Source organism: Salarias fasciatus, unplaced genomic scaffold (assembly GCF_902148845.1).
Source record: "Salarias fasciatus unplaced genomic scaffold, fSalaFa1.1, whole genome shotgun sequence".
NCBI lineage: Eukaryota > Metazoa > Chordata > Actinopteri > Blenniiformes > Blenniidae > Salarias > Salarias fasciatus.
In genome coordinates this window covers 914,355-936,019 of record NW_021941373.1, presented here as the reverse complement: position 1 = coordinate 936,019, position 21,665 = coordinate 914,355, and the positions used below count along the sequence as shown (strand labels likewise).

At 45.9% G+C, this 21,665-nt stretch overlaps 1 protein-coding gene across 1 annotated transcript; it reads right to left on the bottom strand.

The window, feature by feature from the left end:
- Nucleotides 1-1,057: 1,057 nt before the first annotated feature.
- LOC115384891 (NLR family CARD domain-containing protein 3-like) lies at nucleotides 1,058-17,400 on the bottom strand (the record flags this gene model as incomplete). Its single annotated transcript, XM_030087064.1, has 9 exons — nucleotides 17,231-17,400; nucleotides 16,740-16,967; nucleotides 12,374-12,433; nucleotides 8,280-8,378; nucleotides 8,059-8,123; nucleotides 6,120-7,935; nucleotides 4,217-4,390; nucleotides 3,796-3,978; nucleotides 1,058-1,253 (listed from the first exon to the last, which is right to left on the bottom strand). Coding segments are annotated over exons 1-9 (2,991 nt in total), but the record flags the coding sequence as incomplete, so codon positions are not given.
- Between the last annotated feature and the right edge of the window lie 4,265 nt (nucleotides 17,401-21,665).

Genomic DNA, 21,665 nt, shown 5'->3' with positions numbered 1-21,665 from the left:
GATTTAGTCTAGAATCACTTTGAAAATCAAAGCAGATTGTATCTGAGAGCATGAGGAGAACATCTGGACAGCTGTTTCTACACCAGTCTCACAGGAACAGCAGATGTTGTTGATCTGAAAACGTTTTCTGAGTGGTTCTTTGGATAAATCTCCTTCAGGATGGTGAAATGAGGGAGAGCAGCAGGGCTGAACGCTGAAGATCTCCTGATGCTCCATGGTTCCATGCTGGACTCTCACAGCTCTTCACACTGCACCACTGACACTCAGCAGCTCTTCTGCTGCTTCCTCTGTTACTCAGAGCTGGAAGTAGTTCCACCTGCAGAGAGATGAGAGGTGGAGGTCAGAGTGTGTGAAGCAGTGAGGACTTCAGTCCTGTTCAGAGCAGCAGTCAGCAGCTCAGAGCTCATGAAGGACCACCACTGTCACACCAACACAACAAGCCTGTGGCTCCTCTGATTGGCTGACTGTGTGTCCTCTGCTGTCCAATCCTGAAGCTGCTCAGCGTTCTCCTCTCACAGCCTCACTGAGAGTCAAACACTGGATCTTTGTTCTCACACCGACTGTGTTTAGTACAAACCTGCTGAAAGCAGCATGGACTCACTCCAACCATCTACTGACCTCAGAGTCTGCAGGCTGCAGTCTGGACTCTGCTGGAGAGCAACCAGCTGCTGCACATCTGGAACCTCCAGATGGTTGGAATCCAGGTCTAGCTCCTTCAGGTGGGAGGGGTTGGACTTCAGAGCTGAGGCCAGAGAAGAACAGCTGATCTCTGACAAACTGCACCACTCCAACCTGAATAAAGAGAGAAAGCAGCAGAATCAATGAGGAGGAACCAATCAGATGTATTGATGGAGAAATGAGCAGCTCCACATTACTGAGTCCTGATCAATGAGCTGCTCTGTTGTTGTGGATCTTCATCACACACAACATTCACACTCCTCCTCATGTCCACACACAGCAGTCAGCTGCTGCTGAGCTCAGTCCACTCTCTCACTGCAGGATCAGAGTCTCAGATCACAGCTGCTGACAAACATTTCTCCTTCTACAACAGGAACAGACAGTCGACTGACCTCAGAGTCTGCAGACCACAGAGTGGACTCTGCAGAAAACCACACAGCTGAGAAACTCCTGAATCCTGCAGAGGGTTCCTGCTCAGGTCCAGATGTTCCAGATGTTTCTGGAGGGAGGGGTTGGACTTCAGAGCTGAGGCCACAGAAGAACAGCTGATCTCTGACAACCAGCAGCCTTTCAGCCTGGATAAAGAGAGAAAGTGAGAGTAGAGGACAGAGTTTGATGTTTGATTTGTAATCCCCCTAAACTCCTCTCAGTCCTTTGACTCCAAAAGCCTCCAATCAGCCAAGGCTCTTCATGAGCTGCTGGGCTTCATTCCTTTCAGGTGTGAGGGCAGAAGTCCAGCAGCAGCAGCAGCAGCAGCACTACATTGCCCAATTGCGAATGAAGTCCAGCCTGTCTGTCAGGGCAGGCCCAGTGTTGCCAACTCCCCAGTAAGAAAAGTCGCTATTGGCTGTCCTAAAAATCGCTGGAAGTCGCTAGATGACGTCATCACCTAATTTGCATAATTGGCAATTTGCATTTAGGAGAGAGGAATAATGTCATGGGCGGACCCGGTGTCAAGGGGGAGCATGAGGGGGACTCCCCTGCCCCCTCAGTCAAAGTCCACTATTTCATTAAAAAAAAGTAAAGTTTTCAGTATATTATGAGCTTAAAAAACAATAGCAAACTTCACTGGCTTGGTCAAATCAATATGAAGTGTTGTGCTATTCAAAATTCCAAAAAAGAGGAGACTCCAGCGCTACGAAGGGTGAGAGCTGGTTATTTTAACATTTGTTTTGTTACCATTTGTGCTTTTTGGCAATGTGGTTAATAATCATACGTTGTTGAACATGCCGGAACAGCGCCGCTGACCTGTGGATTCTGTTCTTATGTTGCCCCGTTAGGTTTTCTCCACCTATGCATCATGCCCCCCCCCCGGTTTTCAGCGCCCCCCCCCGTCCGCCCCGTGTACACTGGGCTGGCGCCAGGACTGGTCGTGAGACAAGCAAAAACTGAGCTAAAAACACCCTAAATATGTTTAGAACTACAAATGAACTGACAAAAGTGTGACAGTGACGAAACATTTATATGTCCATCCCGCTCTGTGACCCAGGACGGGAGCAGTGGCGGATTTGCGCACGCTTGATTCATTAGAAGTGTGGAGGAGTGGTGTGGGTCTCCTCTCTGCTCTGCCTGCAGCAGGGGGCGCTGCTGAGACTGACCGCTTGTGAGTGCTTTGGAACGGGGGAGGGGCTCACGGCAGCATCCGCTGCTCGTTGAGGACAGCAACGAGACGTCCTGTCACGTCTCCAGAGCACCAGAAAAAGTCGCTACATTTGTCGCTAGTCGCTTTTTTTAAAAAAAAAAGTCACCAAGAGGCTTTGGAAAGTCGCCAGATTTAGTGAGAAAGTCACCAAGTTGGCAACACTAGGCAGGCCCAGCCAAGAAGAACATGGAATAAAAGCTCTGTTGCATGAATGATCAGGATCTTTTCGGGGCAAAATACTCAAGGGCCTGTCATGCGTGTTTTTCCCTGTAAGATCCAGAGCGCTGAACATTACATCTGGTTATACTTAAATAAACTGTAATAATCTGAAGTCAGTTGATTTGGCATTTTTTATACCAAGTGTAGAATTAAAGAACTGGGTGGGGATGAAAGAAAGTCCGAGGCTCCAACACTAACATGCTAATGTCCTGACATGCTGATGATAACATGCTAATATGCTAACACGTCAATGTGTCAACATGCTAATATGTTAGCATACCAATGCTAACATACTAATGTGTTAACATGGTGTCAATGTGTTTTGAAGCCATTTATCTTTCAGCTGTTAGCTTGGTGTTAGCTTAGCTTCATGCTGACTTGAACTTTCTCAGTGGAATAGTTTGGTCCGTGCAGCCAGGTGTTCTGCAACGAGATCAAATTCCTGATGGCGAGCTCCCAATCAAGGCCAGGAGCCTGAGAACAAGTGCTGCCCCCACATGGTCTGGAGGAAGCTCTGCAGCCTGTTCACTCTCCTCCTCCTCTGACTGAACTCTGAAACCACATCCCATCCAGACCTCACTGGACTGACTGGACACTTTCACAACTCTTCATCCTCCAATCCACACTGGAACCCTGTGAAGCTCAGTCAGCTGTTTAGTTCTGCCATGGAGGAGTGAAGAGCCCAGCCGCTACATCCTTGTTGCTGCTGCTGAACAGCTGGACTGTTTCCATGAGTCATGTGTCAAACCAGGTTTGATCTGAATGACTGGAAATACTTGGCTTATTTTGATGTTTTCTTTCATTCTCTGTTGTTGTTTCTTTGTTGACTTTACATTTCCTGAATCTCCTCTCACTTTCATCTGAATGTGTGTCATTGTCTCTTTACTGCAGCTGCCCTCCAGCAGCCGGATGGACCATCGTCTAATATCTCACCTAGCAGTCATTTCAGCCACACACACACACACACACACACACACACACACACACACACACACACACACACACACACACACACACACACACACACACACACGCGCGCGCGCGCACACACACTTTTTCTTCTTTTGCAAATGCTTTAACGTCAAATCTTTTTTTTTTTTTGTTCAAGTGTGAATGTTTAGCTGCAGCCTCTTCTTTCCAGAACGCAAATCCTTCAGCTTTTTTTTCTGAATCTTTTCTAACTTTGGTTGTAAATGTTAGTTTAAATGCAGAGTTAACACAACTTTACTGAAACACACTCAAACATGGAGTCTGACCTCAGAGTCTGCAGACCACAGAGTGGACTCTGCAGAAAACCACACAGCTGAGAAACTCCTAAATCATGCAGATGGTTATAACTCAGGTCCAGATGTTCCAGATGTTTCTGGAGGGAGGGGTTGGACTTCAGAGCTGAGGCCAGAGAAGAACAGCTTATCTTTGACAACCTGCAGCTCCTCAACCTGAATAAAGAGAGAAAGCAGTGAGATTAGAGGACAGAGTTTGATGTTGAAGTGACTGAGAGCTGAAGAAGGTTCAGACTGGAAGAGTTTAGAAATGTAAAGTCCAAACAGGTGAAGCCTCCAGGAGGAGAAGAGCTCTCATCAACATGCTGCAGAGCTCAGTCCACTCTCTGTCCACACTACATCTGGAATCCTCCTGATCTCCTCTCAGTCCTCTAGCTTCAGACAGTGAACTGACCTCAGAGTCTCCAGGTTACAGTTTGGACTCTCCAGTCCAGAACACACAATCTTCACTGAGGAATCCTTCAGCTTGTTCCTACTCAGGTCCAGATGTTTCAGATGGGAGGGGTCAGAGGTCAGAGCTGAGGAGATCACTTCACAGTGAGGATCAGAGAGTCCACAGCCAGAAAGACTGTAATGAGACCAGAGAGGACAGGATGTTATGAGAGAGGACACTTTGATGGACTGTTGGACATCAGAGCTTCACTTCTTCACTTTGGCTTCATGTTGACCTGGAGGAGAACCTGGAGGAGAACCTGGAGGAGAGAACCTGGAGGAGAACCTGGAGGAGAACCTGGAGGAGAACCTGGAGGAGAAACTGGAGGAGAGAACCTGGAGGAGAACCTGGAGGAGAACCTGGAGGAGAGAACCTGGAGGAGAACATGGAGGAGAGAACCTGGAGGAGAACCTGGAGGAGAACCTGGAGGAGAACCTGGAGGAGAACCTGGAGGAGAGAACCTGGAGGAGAACCTGGAGGAGAACCTGGAGGAGAACCTGGAGGAGAACCTGGAGGAGAGAACCTGGAGGAGAACCTGGAGGAGAACCTGGAGGAGAACCTGGAGGAGAGAACATGGTGTTCCAGATCTCGAACTGATGCTGGATGTCCAGATACCCAAACCTGCCCCATTACCCCTGCACTGTGTTCATGTTGCCCCGTTGCCTCTGCACTGCGTTAAATTTGCCACATTACCACTGCTCTGTGCTTAAGTTGCCCTGTTGCTGCTGCACTGTGTTCATGTTGCCTCGTTGCCCCTGTCCTGTGCTCATGTTGTCCCATTGCCCCTTAAGTGTTCAAGTTTCCCTGTTGCCCCTGCTCTGCACTCAAGTTGCCAGGTTACCACCTGGACTGTGCTCATCGTGCTCCATGGACTCTATGCACAACTTCACTACTTCCTGAACTTCAGGAGGCTCCTTGCTTCCTGTCTTTCATGATAGGACGAGCTGATTAATGCAGGTGTGTCTGACCTCTGTAACAACTTCAGACACAGCTGCATTAATCAGCTCGTCCTATCATGAAGGACAGGAAGCAAGGAGCCTCCTGAAGTTCAGGAAGTGGTTGAGTTGTGCATCGAGCCTATTGCCCTCTACAGCTGTGCAATATCGCTGACCTCAGACCGGGATACAGTCAAGTCGACCCCGGCAAAGTCGGTCACATTAGGGTTAGGGTTTAACGGGTTTGGGTTCAGGTCTCTTTTTTTGGATATAGTCAAGTCGGCCCAAAGCCAAGTCAGCCAAGTTGGCCACATTCAAACTGTCGCGGGGCTCTCAAGGGGCCGAGTTGGCCGGGGCTTGACTGTAACCCGCTTACCAACTCGGCCCCAAGCCTCTTTTGTCACACACTCACGCCACACAATGTATTTGTCACACTGAAAAAAATACCTGTAAATAACCGGGAGGGATCAATGTTGCCTCGTAGCCCCTCACTGTGCTCATGTTGCCCCTCATGTTGCCCCTGATGTTGCCCTCACTGTCTCATGCTGCCCCTCATGTTGCCCTCACTGTCTCATGTTGCCCTCACTGTCTCATGTTGCCCCTCATGTTGCCCTCACTGTCTCATGTTGCCCCTCATGTTGCCCCTCACTGTCTCATATTGCCCTCACTGTCTCATGTTGCCCCTCATGTTGCCCTCACTGTCTCATGTTGCCCCTCATGTTGCCCCTCACTGTCTCATGTTGCCCTCACTGTCTCATGTTGCCCTCACTGTCTCATGTTGCCCTCACTGTCACTGAGGCAGCGGATCAGACAGTGGACTGATGGGTTCTTCAGGACAGATCATTGAGGATCATCTCCACAGAGGAACTACAGGAACTACTTTCTACAAACATCACTGAGACATTGATCATGAGGACATGTGGACTCACTCAGCCTTCCTGCAGTTCTTCACAGCTGGGATCAGTCTCAGTCGTCCCTCCCATGATGTCTTGTACTTCTTCAGGTCCAACTCCTCCAGGACCTGGTCTGACATCTGCAGCATGTAGGCCAGAGCTGAGCAGTGGATCTCAGAGAGTTCCTTCTCTGATCTGTTCTCTGACTTCAGGAACTCTTGGATGTCCTGATGGACTGAGAGGTCCTTCATCTCCATCAGACACTGGAAGATGTTGATGCTTCTGTCAGGAGACATTCTATCACTGTTGATCTCCTTCAGGTTCTGGATGACTCTCTGGATGGTTTCTGGACTGATCTCTGTTCGACCCAGCAGACCTTCTAAGAGTCTCTGGTTGGATTCCAGAGAGAGGCCATGAAGGAAGCGGACAAACAGGTCCAGGTGGCCGTTATGATGGCTGAGGGATTTCTGAAGGACGGCCATCAGGAAGATATCCAGAGATGGGAAACAATGATTAGGATGATAATAACCAAGATCAATAAGCTGTGGCTCTAAGAAGTTAATCAGTTCTGTCTTCCTGCTGGTGAAACAGTGGAACATGAAGACTGCAGCCAGAAACTCCTGAACACTCAGATGAATGAAGCTGTAGACGGCTTTCTGGAAGATCACTGACTCTCTTTTGAAGATCTGAGAACAAACTCCAGAGAACAGCGAGGCCTCAGTCACATCCAGACCACACTGCTCCAGGTCTTCTTGGTAGAACAGGATGTTTCCTTTGTCCAGATGTTCCAAGGCCATCCTGCCCAGCTTCTGAAGAAGCTCCCTGTCAGCCTCCGTCAGCTCCTGTGGACCCGTCTCAGGTCCTTCATGGTACTTGAGCTTCTTCCTGTGTGTCTGAACCAGCACAAAGTGGGAGTACATGTCAGTCAGGGTCTGGGGCAGCTCTCCTCTCTGCTCGCTGCTCAACATGTGCTCCAGAACTGTAGCAGTGATCCAGCAGAAGACTGGGATTCCACACATGATGTGGAGGCTCCTGGAGGTCTGGATGTGGGAGATGATTCTGCTGCTCAGCTCCTCATCACTCAGCCTCCTCCTGAAGTACTCCTCCTTCTGGGCGTCAGTGAAGCCTCGCACTTCTGTCAGTCTGTCCACACATGTTGGAGGGATCTGATGGATCGCCGCCGGTCGGGAAGTGATCCAGACCCGAGCCGAGGGTAGCAGATCCCCCCGGATGAGGTTAGTGAGCAGCTCGCCCACCGAAGACTGCTGGGAGACGTCGAGCAGCGGCCGGCCGCCGCTGAAGTCCAGAGAAAGTCTGCTTTCATCCAGGCCGTCAAAGATGAAGAGCAGCTTGCAGACGGCCAGCTCCTCTGCCGTCAGCTTCTGGAGCGTGGGATGGAAAACAGCCAGCAGCGAGAGGAGACTGTACGGCCGCTCTCCCAGCAGGTTCAGCTCCCTGAAGGAGAGCACCACCAGCACCCCCACATCCTGGTTCTCCAGGCCCTCGGCCCAGTCCAGACTGAACTTGTGCACCGAGAAGGTTTTTCCGCTGCCGGCCACGCCGCTGGTCACAACCACTCGGATGTGTGTGTGCTGCTGGGCCCAGGCTTTGAAGATGTCCTGAACCCTGATGGCAGTGTGATGGAGGCTCTCCTTCCTGGAAGCTGTCTCCAGCTGCTGCAGCTCAGGTTCCCTCTGAAGCTCCTCACTGAGTCCCTCTGTGATGTGGAGCTCAGTGTAGATCCTGTTGAGGAGGCTTCCTCCTCCTGCTTCATCACTTCCTTCAGTCACACGTTCACATCTCCTCCTCACACTCTTCTTATGTTCTTCTAGAAGCTGCTGCAGACCCACACCTGCTCACAGACAACAACAACAATCACACTGCACACAAACAACAAGCTTTCATGTCTCTACAACACAACAACAAGTCCAGTGAGGACAGACCAGTCCCTCAGCAGACACATGTCCACTCTTACTTAGTGCAGCGGCGCTTCTGGATCTTTCTGGCTGCTCCTCACACACATCAGTCCTCTTCTTCTCTCTGTGGACACCAAGCAACATTTACTCTGAGCAACACAACACAAAGATCCAGCTTCAACTCTCACACTGCTTCACAATCCTGGAGCTGAATCTGAAAGGGAGCTCAACATCTCTCACTCTGGTTTGGAGGAAATCAAAGAAACTAAGAGTTTCTTACTTTGTGTCTGAAGGTCCAGGTTCAACACTGAAGAGTGGTGGATTATCATTGGACCAGTCACTCCTCAGAGACAGCCTTCTGGACCCTGAAGACTTTGCTGTGTGTCTACACACACACACACACACACACACACACACACACACACACACACACACACACACACACACAGGTTTGTATTTCTATCCTCGTGGGGACCTTCCATTGACTCCCATTCATGTCTACCTCCTAACCCTGACCCTTACCCTAACCCTAACCCACACCAAAACACAGCCTAACCCTAAAGAAATGTTTTTGCACTTTTACTTTTTTCAGTAACAACAACATGGTCAAGAAAACACTGTTTCCCCTCATTAGGACCGGAAAAAGGTCCCCACAAGGCACATCGTTCCAGGTTTTCCTATCCTTGTGGGGACATTTGGCCCCCACAAGGATAGAAATACGAGTACATTTCAAAATAAGAGCCCCATAAATAACACAACTTTTCATGTGTTGTCAACACAACTTCAATTTCTAACATGTGTCAAACACAACACTGATTTTACAGTACAGGACCACATCCTTTGGAGGTCCTTCAGGCACGTCAAGCAGCAATCACACATAAGCAGGAGAGATAGGATGGATGGATGGATGGAGTAATACCACAAAATCTTTTGTACTGTAGCTAACACTGAGTGTAGAACATGTGAAAAAGTAACTTTATCTTAAACACAGAAGATTAGAAAAGTAATCATAAAAATTGTAGCGTTGCCAGGTGACTGCAACAATGCATCCTGATTCAAGAGCACAAGAGGCAATTCCATTGCTGTGTCCTGGCTTTTTGCAGTTGTTCTCTGTGAACTGTTCACAGAACCATTTCTCTTTATACATTTTCTTTCTGTTGCCATACAGATCTAATGTGACACCTGTGACAGAAGGTTCCACCTCCAAAGTATGTGGTCCTGTAATGTAAAATCGGTTTTGTGTTTGACATGTTAAAAATTGAAGTTGTGTTGACAATACATCAAAAGTTGTGTTTGGGGCTCTTATTTTGAAATACCACAACAGATCATTCTGAGGATTTGTGAGTGACATTCTGGGCTAGCCTACCATCAGCTGAAAATGAAATGGTTTGTGGATATCAGAGGGATTTTTTTCTTTCATGATTTTTCAAATGAGAGTAAGTATAATCCAAGAAGAGCTATTTTTGGAGGGCTCTTATTTTGAAATGCCACATCAGATTACTCTGAAATTAGGTGAGTGACATCCTGGGATGGTTTACTGTCAGCCTGGAGTGAAATGTTTTGTGGATATCACAGTTTTTTTGTATATATGTATATATACAATGGGGGAAATAAGTATTGAACGCATTAACTGTTTTGTCATTACATTTATTTCCAAAGATGCAATTCATGTGACATTTCTTCCAGACACTGGTATTAACTCAAATAATCCACACATGAAAAGAAAACACAACATTCAAATCCATAAATAGTGATTATGTGGAATTAAGTGCAATAACACAGGAAAAAAGTATTGAACACACTATCTGAGACTCGTTTAATACTTTGTGGAGAAGCCTTTGTTTGCAATGACTGCTTCCAGACGCTTGTTGTATGTATGAACTAATCGCCCACACTGCTCAGGTGTGATTTTTGCCCATTCCTCCGCACAGATTGTCTTCAAATCCTGAATATTCTTTGGTGCCCTCTGGTGAACCCTTATCTTTAGTTCTTTCCACAAATGTTCGATCGGATTTAAGTCAGGTGATTGACTGGGCCATTCTAACACATTGATTTTCTTTTTTTTAAACCATTCGAGAGTCAACTTTGCCGTGTGCTTCGGATCGTTGTCCTGTTGAAAGGTCCAGCCCCGTCTCATCTTCATCATCCTGGTGGATGGCAGGAGGTTCATCTCAAGAATTTGCCGATAGATGTTTCCATTCATTGCTCCTTCAATTATATGAAGTCTGCCAGTACCACGAGATGAGAAACAACCCCATGCCATGATGTTTCCACCACCAAACTTCACTGTTGGTATAGTGTTATCTGGGTGATGTGCAGTGCCATTTCTCCTCCAAACATGGTGTGTAGTATGACAGCCAAAAAGTTCAATTTTGGTCTCATCTGACCAGACAACATTCTCCCAGTATTCCACAGGCTTATCCAGATGCTGTTTAGCAAACTTTAGACGAGCTTCAACATGCCTTTTTTTGAGGAACGGAGTCTTGCGGGCTGAGCGTCCATAGAGGCCATGGCGGTGGAGTGCATTGCCTATCGTTTTCTCTGTAACACTTGTACCTGCTGCCTCCATGTCTTGCTGGAGTGCTTTCCGGGTGGTCCTTGGCTCTTTGAGAACTCTTCTGACCATCTTTCTGACTCCCTGGTCAGAAATCTTGCGAGGAGCTCCTGTGCGCGGCCTGTTGATGATAAGGTGATGCTTCTTCCACTTGCGGATAATGGCCCCAACGGTGCTTACTGGAATACTCAGATTCTTTGAGATAAGTCTGTAACCAGTTCCATTCTGATGCTGAGCAACAATCAGGCTGCGAAGGTCTTGAGAGAGCTCCTTGCTTTTACCCATCATGAGATGTGTCTTGTTTGACTACTTGGTGAAAAAACAACCTGTTTATAGGGCCATCAGTTAGCACTAACCCAGCTGATGTTGGTTTGCACTTATAGGAAGTACAAAGACTAATTACTTTCAGGTGTGAGATGGTATGGTGCCTTTCCTTGACAAACTATACAGCTTTCCCATGGTGTGTTCAATACTTTTTTCCTGTGTTATTGCACTTAATTCCACATAATCACTATTTATGGATTTGAATGTTGTGATTTCTTTTCATGTGTGGATTATTTGAGTTAATACCAGTGTCTGGAAGAAATGTCACATGAATTGCATCTTTGGAAATAAATGTAATGACAAAACAGTTAATGCGTTCAATACTTATTTCCCCCATTGTATATATATACCCACAAAGTACTGGAGCGCAAACTGTGAGAAGAATCCATCAGTTTAACTGGAAGCATCAGTCCTCTTCTTCTCTTTGTGGACACCAAGCAACATTTACTCTGAGCAACTCAACATAAAGATAGGGTACCCTTCTGTCCTCCTTTACCCGGACATGTCCTCTTTTTAGGTCCTGTCCGAGGCGTCCAGGTGGGTTTTTTAAATTCAAGGAAATGTCTGGGGTTCACTGTTTCTCATAGCAAGAGAACGTAAATTGACCAGCGCTTTGCACACAATACTATGATACTTTGTTGCGCGATGTAATTACCGAGAGGCTGTCGATCTGCGCCGTGGGCACACACACACACACACACACACACACACACACACACACACACACACATACACATACAGACGGAGCGGAGAAGACGGTGTTGTTCAGACAGCGGAGCACTTCTTCTTCTGTGTTGTTTAATGGCAGATGGCACCATTTCAACAGGCGCATTACCACCTCCTATCGCTATCGAGTGGGATCAGAGAACAATCTAAATTCTATTTATTAACCCTGTTAATACAAGGTATGAGATCAATGCATTCCGACTGTTTACAACACTATTTATGGAGAACTGATGAATTCCTTCTCTACTTAACTCGACAGTGGATCACGGAAAATGCCTAAGCTTAAGAGCGCCTTCTCAGATGAACTGCAAACAATTTTTTCCAACATACCGAGATGAAAAATAGAATTTAGAAGAAAAGCAGGATGAAGAAAACAATGAAAGATTAAAAGTAAATGTAATTTTTGTTTCTTAAGTTAGTATTTTGGTGAGACTCTTCCATTCTTCGATCTTATAGAAATATATTGTTGAAGCTGGATTTTCTAACAGAAGAGTTCATATTTAGAACATTAACATTTGTAAAGAGTCTAAGAGAGCTATTATTTTGTTACAAGTTTTTACAATTCATTTTATTTTGTTAAAGAAGTTAATTTTGCATCATTGAAGCATAATAAAGCAAGTTCATCAACCTCAGAGAAATATGATCACCCTACACAAAGATCCAGCTTCAACTCTCACACTGCTTCACAATCCTGGATCTGAATCTGAAAGGGAGCTCAACATCTCTCACTCTGGTTTGGAGGAAATCAAAGGAAACTAAGAGTTTCTTACTTTGTGGCTGAAGGTCCAGGTTCAACACTGAAGAGTGGTGGAGGATCATTGGACCAGTGACTCCTCAGAGACAGCCTGCTGGATCCTGAAGACTCTGCTGTGTGCCTGAATACACACACACACACACACACACACACTTGTTCAAACACCTAGAATGACATATGTTGCTGGTGTTGTGTCTTTGTTTTCTGCCATTGCTCATCAAACAATCAAAGTTATTATAATTATATTGAACTTATTTGGGTAATCAGGAGAGAATACTTTAATATAGTTGGAATAGTTTGCAGCAAGTGAAAACATACAAATGTTCACCAAATATGGTCAGGTTTTCTAGTCAGCACTGGAGTCACTACAACAGGAATCCATCATTAAGACGGCCGCAAAGGAGGAGCTACTGAGTGAATCCTCAGACCACAGAAACCTGATCAATCAATCAATCAATCAAACTTTATTTGTTTAGCACTTTTCATGATAATAAAAACAACGCAAAGTGCTTAACAGTAAAAAAAAAAACAACAGTCATAAAAAACAAAAGAATAAAAGCCGCACCATCAATAAGTATACACCACACGCGCACACACACACACGCACACGCACACGCACACACGCACGCACGCACACACACACACACACACACACACACACACACACACACACACGCTCAGTCTCGTATTTCTATCCTCGTGGGGACCGTCCATTGACTCCCATTCATGTCTAGCCCCTAACCCTGACCCTTACCCTAACCCTAACCCACACCACAACAAAGCCTAACCCTAAAGAAATGTTTTTGCACTTTTACTTTTTTCAGTAACAACAACATGGTCAAGAAAACACTGTTTCTCCTACTTAGGACCGGAAAAAGGTCCCCACAAGGCACGTCGTTCCACGTTTTGCTATCCTTGTGGGGACATTTGGCCCCAACAAGGATAGAAATACGAGAACACACACACACACACACACACACACACACACACACACACACACACACACACACACACACACACACAAACAGACATACACCCAATTTTTGCCCATAGCAAGGCGGAGGAGACATGGCATGGCACTAAGCATCATGGGAAAACACTACCAGTGGAGCCGTTCACACCAGGAGAAGGCGAAGGTCATTAGTACTGGGGCCCCAGCGCTCGACCCCCGACCCCGTCAGACCAACGGGATCCCGCACACCAAGGTGTGGAGACCCCCAGGCCAGCCAAGACCAGAGGACTCGAGCGCAGAGACCCCAGCAGAGGACCAGGACCAACTCCCGGCGTGAAGGACCCTCATGAGGAAACACTGGAGTTAAAACAGCTAAAAACATAAAAAGACATGATACAAAGCTAATGAAAAAAAAAAAGTAAGATAAGATTATAAAATAGAAAAGTAAAATAAATTAAAAGTACATAGTAAAAATAGAACGAATAAATAGGATAAGTATAAAAAATTAAAATGACCAAAAATAAAAATAAGATGAGAGCAAGGAGGAGCAGGGAACATGGAGAGACAGGCTCCTACATGGCATGTAGCTCCACCAGGTAGAGGAAGTGAATGATACCAAGAAGACCTGGTAATGGATAGAATATGATGGACTGACTGACGACATGGAGACAGGAGTCATGGCAGCACAACAGCAGACACAAGAGGAAAGAGACTGAGATAGTAGATGAAGTAGTCAATCAGATCAATGGGCCACAGCGGAAGGAGTCTATCATAGTCGATCAGACCCATAGATGAACTTTTCTTCCATGTTTTTTGACCTGCAGATCCACTTGTGTACAGTTGTAAATGTTTAACCTCACCCTTTCAACATGCAGATAAAGTGTGAACACAATTTTAACCTTTTATGGTTTTGTATCTGCTTACCTGTTAACAGTGAACTTTCAACCTGCTGTGTGTCACAAAGGACTTACTTTATTGTTTTATTCAACCGATGTGTCTCAATACCTGTGATCAACCAGTCGCTGTGGTTCAAGCACGTCTTGCAGTAAGCAGCTAAAATAAAGCAAATCCCACTTTCATATGACACAGCAATGATATGTATTGACGTGCTTGCTGATGGTTTGTCCAAACAGCTCTGTGATGGATTACAAAATGCACAGTGCATTTCCCTTGCAGTGGACAAATCCACTGACACCACTGAAAATGCACAATTGGTGGTGTTTGTGAGGCATTATGATGAGGCAAAGGAGGAGTTTATTCAAGATATCCTGGGATTGGCAAACCTCAGAGGACAAACAAGAGGGAAAGACATTCATAAAGTAATCTCAGAAATGCTGAATGAAAAAGAGATAGATGTGAAAAAAGTTGTGTCAATTGCGACTGATGGAGCTCCAGCCATGTTGGGAAGACAGAACGGGCTGGTTTCACATCTGAGAGCAAGCCACCCTGGCCTGATATCTTACCACTGCATAATCCACCAGTCTGCCCTCTGTGCAAAACTTTGACAAGAGTACTCTGAAGTCATGCAAGCAATGAAGAAACTCATCAACTTCTTGAGAGCATCATCTGCACTGCAGGACCGCATGCTGAGCACATTTCTGACACAGGGAGATGCAGCTTATGATGATCTACCCCTGCACAACAACGTCAGATAGCTGAGTAAAGGCCGGGTCCTGGAGCATTTTTTGGGCCATTAGAAAGGAGCTGCACGAGTTTCTGTCACAGCTAAAGAGCGCAAAAGCAGAAGAGTTCCTTGCATTTGTGCAAAATACTATGAAAATGGAAACCGTGGCATTTTTAACAGATATAACATCTCATCTCAATGGCCTAAACCTGAGGCTACAGGGGAGGAACAGCACTGTGTGTGGGCTGATGACAGAAGTGTGTGCCTTCCAGAGGAAACTGGAGCTCTACAAAAGTGGTGAATTGTTATTAATATTTTCTATCCATCAGACTCACTTCCTGGATTCCACTTAACATGTTTTTGATACTTCATAATGTCCCCTTTTCAGCAGTGCTCCTTATTTTTACATATAGGAGGGCATGCTGCATTTTCCCCAAACTTCTGGAACAGACTAAGGGACAAGGAGATCATCAGCGCCATGTGGAATTCCTGGAGAAGTGATTGAGAGTTTCAAGACTCGCTTTGAAGATTTTTAAATTAGGAGAACAACTCCAACTGTTCATTTACAATCCATTCCTATGTAAGAGGGCTTTCTGCAGAAGCACAAAAAATCTTCCCATGGGCCAGAGCTGATTCACTGCAAAGTGAATTTATTGAAATCCAGGAAAACATTGTACTGAAAGAGGCTCAGTGTGATGCTATCACCTTCTGGACAAAGATGGTTATTGCTAATGATTTGTTATGTAGGACTAGATGTTATTATCCCTCAGTAGATATCAATGGCACCAATGAGACACTGTGGCAGGCAAATGAATGACGGCATCCTTTGGGTTGTCAACTGGGCGCCCTCCTTCTTAGGTGTTTCGCTGACAAGCCCATGACACCTCCAGAGGGTTCAGCAGTGAATCCCAGCGTCTCAGGTTCACCCCCATCCGCTATCAGACATTTGGAGGCCCAGGTCAATCCTTCCTCTAGCTCCACAGCCTACTTCCACTTGGTGTACTTTCACACTCCAGCCTTGTTCTTTGGCGTCTGCTGCAAGATTGGAATACCTCAGCATCTTCCGCTCATAGGCCTCCTCCACTGCACCCTCCCAGGGTATAGTAAACCCTATGATATAAACGAGCTTATGCGAGGATGACCACAGAATGAGTTCTGGACGCAAATCGGTGGATGCAATCTCCGGTGGAAAGCAAAGTTTTTTGTCCAGATCTGCCAGCAACATCCAGTCCCATGCCCTACCAAGCTGCCCAATGTCAGCTGAACTTGGTAATGTTGCAGCTTGCTTGACCCTCCCAGACAAAAAATGCTGCCTTCCAATGTGATGGTGGCTGAGGAAGGGCGTCGTTCTTGTGCTTTGGATTTCCAGCACTGCTGCAAGACACCTTAGCACATGATTGTGTCGCCAGGTGTACCGGCCTTGGATTAGGCTGGTCTTGCATCCCACTAAGATGTGTTTTAGTGTTGCCGCACATTGGCATAAAGAGCATGTGGGGTCTTCACCATACCACTGGCTCAGGTTTGCGGGGGAAGGTAAATCATCGTAAGCAGCCCTGATTATAGAGCTTGCCCTGAATGCCTCCATCTCCCATAGATCATTCCAGGAGAGTTTTTTTTCTCTCCACTCCTTCCCAAGTCATTCACTGCCCTTGCTTTGCCTGTGCCACGGCTTTTGAGCACCTTCCAGCTTCTTCTTCCCGGCGTACCTCCTGAACCACTAACTTGTGCCTCTCGACTGGATTGGCCTTTTTCCAGGTGGGTGTGCTAGTAGAGAGACCGAGACCACTCCTCCCCACCTGAACATACCCCATGATATCCCTGTGTCTGATTGCTGCCTTTGCTTGCTCAACTACTGCTGGCGGGGTCCACTTCCTCCCAGTGGCCAGGATGGGTGCTGCTTGGGCCACGAGTGCATCACAGGTACCCTGCAGGGTCATCTCCAACCTGACCTTGGTGCGCTTATACTCCTCTACCAGGCTAGAGATGGGAAGTTCTAGCATCCCTCTTCCATAAAGCCCAATGCTGCTAAGGCACCTGGGAAGGCCAAGCCACTTTCTGACATAGGCGTTGACCATCCTCTCCAGCTTTTCCACCTTTGACAGTGAACTTCATTGAGGGTCAGTGGCCAAAGGAGACATGGAAGAAGTCCATACTACATGCACCAAAGCTTCAGCTTACCAGGAAGCAGGGTCCAAGCAATGTTCTCCAGGCCGCTGGCTATGTCCTTCCTAAGCTGCTCTATTTGCTCTTTATCTTTGAGGGAGACATCATACTAGCGCCCTAGGCTCTTCACCGACTTCTCAGAGACCGTTGGAATGGGTTCCTCTCCAATGTGGAAGCGGTGGTCTGACAACTTCCCCTTGATGATGGAGATGCTTCTGGACTTGCGCGGCTTGATCTTCATGCGAGCCAGCTCGATGTTGTTCTGGAGTTTTCCTAGCAACCACGCTGTGCATGCCTTGGTCATGGTTAATAAGGTGAGGTCATCCATATAGACCCTGAAATTAAAGGAAACTAAGAGTTTCTTACTTTGTGTCTGAAGGTCCAGGCCTGAAGTCTGGTGGAAGATCATTGGAGCGGTCACTCTTCAGAGACAACCTGTTGGATCCTGAAGACTCTGCTTGCTTTCTGCTCTTGAGCCTCAGACCGTCGCACCATTACAGTAAAACTATCACCAAAACAAGCTTAATTTATTCTTTTCAGCAGAAAATTCAAGAACAGTGTCCTCTGACTTTAGTTAACGATCCAGCAAACCATTTCAGCAGGAATCAAAAGTAGCTGTGAAAGATTTCCTCAAAGCAGATGAGGTTTTGTGAGAAACTCTGATAAAATCATTCCTTTCTACCAGCATGAGGATCCACCACACTGTAAGATAGAGACATCTTTTTTCATTTAATCTAATAGTTTCAAACAGTGATCCTATGAATGTTCATCAGTGTGTGGAGTTTTTAACAACAGCTGGACTGTGTGTGTGTGTGAGCTGGACTGGAGAGACTGGAGCTTTATCAAAAACTGTTCTCTCTCTGAAAATACACAGACTCCATTCATTTAGAGGAGATGTTCCTCAGCTCCCTCCTCCTGTATGGACGATCACACACATGAAGAGTCACAATAACTCTGAGACAGTCCTCTGATGCTCTCAGTTCAGCTGCTGTTCAAATCAGTCTCTCAGTTCTTGATCATCAACTTTGTCAGTTTGTGGTCAGGAGAGGAAGGGCAGCAAAAAATATAACAAAAACTGGCGCCGGCCAAAAATAATTGTTGGCAGGCCAAAGTTGGCCTGCGGACCATAAATTGAACATCCCTGATTCAGAGGACAGGAGTGGACCAGTGTTGTTTTCGTTAACGATGACGATAACGAAAACAATTCGTCAACGTGACTAAAACGAGACGTGACGAGCTAAAAATATCTCTTTAAAGACGGAAATGTGATGAGACGTATCTGTTGTTTTCGTTAATGAGACGAGACGAGACGAAAATGTCAGTAATTTGACTTTCAAAATAAATTAATACCAATGCGATTCCCCCAGCTTGTTCACGCAGATCGGCAGCTTTACTCTGAAAATATCAGCAATTCACGAGCTGCTTCCTGTTTGACCAGCCTGCGCTGCATGCATGCACCGGCGCACTAGAGCACGTGGAGCAACTTTCGCCGGGGCTCGGCGGGAGGAAAAGACGCAGTGATTTATGGATGAACTTTAATCAGAATTCAGCAGAAAATAACACAGAATGCCTGTTAGTGGAAGGCGGAGGATCTAATCCAACTGTTTGACTGTTCTTACTGTGAAACTGCAACAGGAGTCCACCATTGATTAGTGAAGATTTTTTTCCCCAAGTACCTAATAAATCTTAACTTCTTCTTTTTTTTCTTTGTTGAAAAATAATTCAGGTGTTATCTTATTTTGAAGAAATGTATTTTCACTTTTGTTTAAAATCTGTATAGAGAAAATTCAGGCAAGGAATACTTACAATGTTTACAGTGTTTCATACCATCAAGTTTACCCAAGGAATTCATTTTGTTTACTACCATTAAAACAACTGAAATATTTTCCTATTAACCATCTTAGTATTGGTTTTATCGCTCCTCCAAAAGAATAACAGGCAGTTCCTCTTACCAGTTCAAATCGGTAACATAGAAACATAACAGACCAGTTTTAATAAAAGATCTCAGCCTTTACATCAGTATGGACATTATAAAAATAGCTTGAAAGTATCAGCAAAACTCCTCTTATTAGTCCTCTCATTCTGTCTGCAGAGCTCATATAAGCACCGCATTGAGTTTGCAAAGTGTCAAACTAGTCCAGTTTATTATTTGATATTCAAAGGCATCAATGTGTTATGTTGGTTTTGTGCCATTTAAGTATATTTTATCATGTTTGTTTAGTTTACAATTTCCTTTGTCTTTTTCCTTTTAAGGCTTTTTTATGACTAAAACTGGACTAAAACCCGTTTGGTTTTCGTCGACTAAAACTAGACTAAAACTATGAAGTGTAAAAATGACTAAAACTAATGAGCATTTCGTCCAAAAGACTAAGACTAAAACTAAATCAAAATAGGCTGCCAAAAACAACACTGGAGTGGACAGTGAGCTGCAGACTCAGAAAGCTTCATGTTAGATTTTGTGTTTCTGGTTCTGAGCCTGGTGAGTTATCAGGATGATCTCAGATCTTTTTATAAGCTGCTCTTCATTCACTGACTGACTGAACTGCTCCATGCTGTGGTGAAAGAAGAGGAATCCATTGCATTCAGAGCTGCTCACACTTCTCTGACAGCGTTTCCTCTGACATGAGGACAAAAGTTAGAGAGAAAGAAATGAACCAGCCTGACAGCAGAGGTCTGAATGAACAACATGACCAGACGCTGGAAACACAACACTCTGATGAGACATGGGAGAGAGAGAGAGTGTGTGTGTGTGTGTGTGTGTGTGTGTGTGTGTGTGTGTGTGTGTGTGTGTGTGTGTGTGTGGGTGGGTGTGGGTGTGTGTGTGTGAGAGAGAGACAGAGAGAGAATAAAGATAAGGCTGTATCATGATCATAAACTGTAATTCTTGTTAATATTTCATGTTAGTCAACTCTGACACACACACAAATACACACACACACACACACACACACACCTACTTGTATATCTAAGTAGACTGAATCGTGTGTTAACAATCAATGGTTTCTGCATTCACTGTGTTGTCTTCATGTTCTCCCTCAGCGTTTCTCTCTCGCTCACTGTGTTGTCTTCATGTTCTCCCTCAGCGTTCCTCTCTCTCTCACTGTGTTGTCTTCATGTTCTCCCTCAGCGTTCCTCTCTCTCTCACTGTGTTGTCTTCATGTTCTCCCTCAGTGTTTCTCCTCTCAACATGTCTCTTTGTGTGGATTGTGCTGGTGGACTCTGCAGGAGCAGCTTCGTCTCTTACCTGTCCACAGACTCCGATCTGTCCTCCTCTTTGTCCACGTCACTCATCTTCAGTCAGCTGAGACAGAATCAGGACAAACCTGTCCAACAGTCACACACAGCGTTTCTTTTGACGTCCACGGAGACAAAACTCAGTCCCACTTTGACGTTAGAAGACAGAAGCTGTTCAGACCCTCAGCGGTTCTCCTCCTCTGACTGTCAGCTGGACTCTGGACTTGCTGGTTTCCTGGTTGGACTCTTGGACCTGGATCACCTGAGCTCAGCTGCTCCTCCTCCTTTATGATCTGAAATCACAGCCTCACATTCCAGGAAGTGTGTGACACACACCAGCTCCTCAAACTAAGATCATGTGTTTTTGAAGAGATGCTCTCCTCATGTTTCTGTCACTGACACCCGTCATGAGAGAAGGTCAGAGGTCAGATCCTCACAGCATGAAGCAAACAAACACTGGATTCAAAAGACACCAGGGACCCGTCCAGAAGATCAGCTTCCTCCAGACTGTTGGAGCTGTCAGTCCAGAGGCTCTGAGCAGAACAGCTGCTTCTCAGAGAGCTGCTGACTGTCTTTCTGTCCAACAAGGTGAGGAAAGACTGAGATCAGAGGAGAGTCCAGCTGAAGGACAACATGACAGGAGGAGACCTGCAGAACCAGACCCCATCCCTCCACATGGACCCCCTGTGGCGGCAAAATTCTATGAAATCCTCTGTAATCAAAGTGTTTTCTTATTTACTGGTTATTGGTTATGAAGGGAAAGAGTTCCACAGCTGCACATGACCTGTTTTGTTGGATGCAGAGCATGGGAGTTTACACCAGAGGTCAGAGGTCAAGAGGTAGCAGTGCAGAGAGTTGTTTGGAGGAAGGGGGGCAAAGTCAGAAAGAAGAAGAATTTTATGGAGTAAAGGCTGACATGAGTTAAATCCTTCTTGAGTTGTTCAGAGAAGTGTAGAGTAGGAATGACTTGTCTGTGCTTTGTTCGGACCCCAGCCCCACCATGAAGGGTTTAACACTAGGGGCCCTAACTTGGTAGACTCCGCCGAATCCGCCCGCTGTCAGCGGAGCGCAAAGTGCGCCGTCGGCGGATAAAGTCAACGGGGCGTGTCCAGAAAATTGTCCTAATTTCGTGAACCAGGCGCAGTCACGCCTCCATCCCGCCCACCTGCGCAGGTGGCGCAAGAGAGAGGAGAGAAAGTGGGTTTAACCCAGCTGAGCGCAATTTGACCAATCAAATGAACACCTCTCCTTTTTTCAAATGCACTGCAGCGAAGGACACTGCTATATTAACATGATGAAATACATTTTATTTCCTGGCCTCAATACTAAACCATA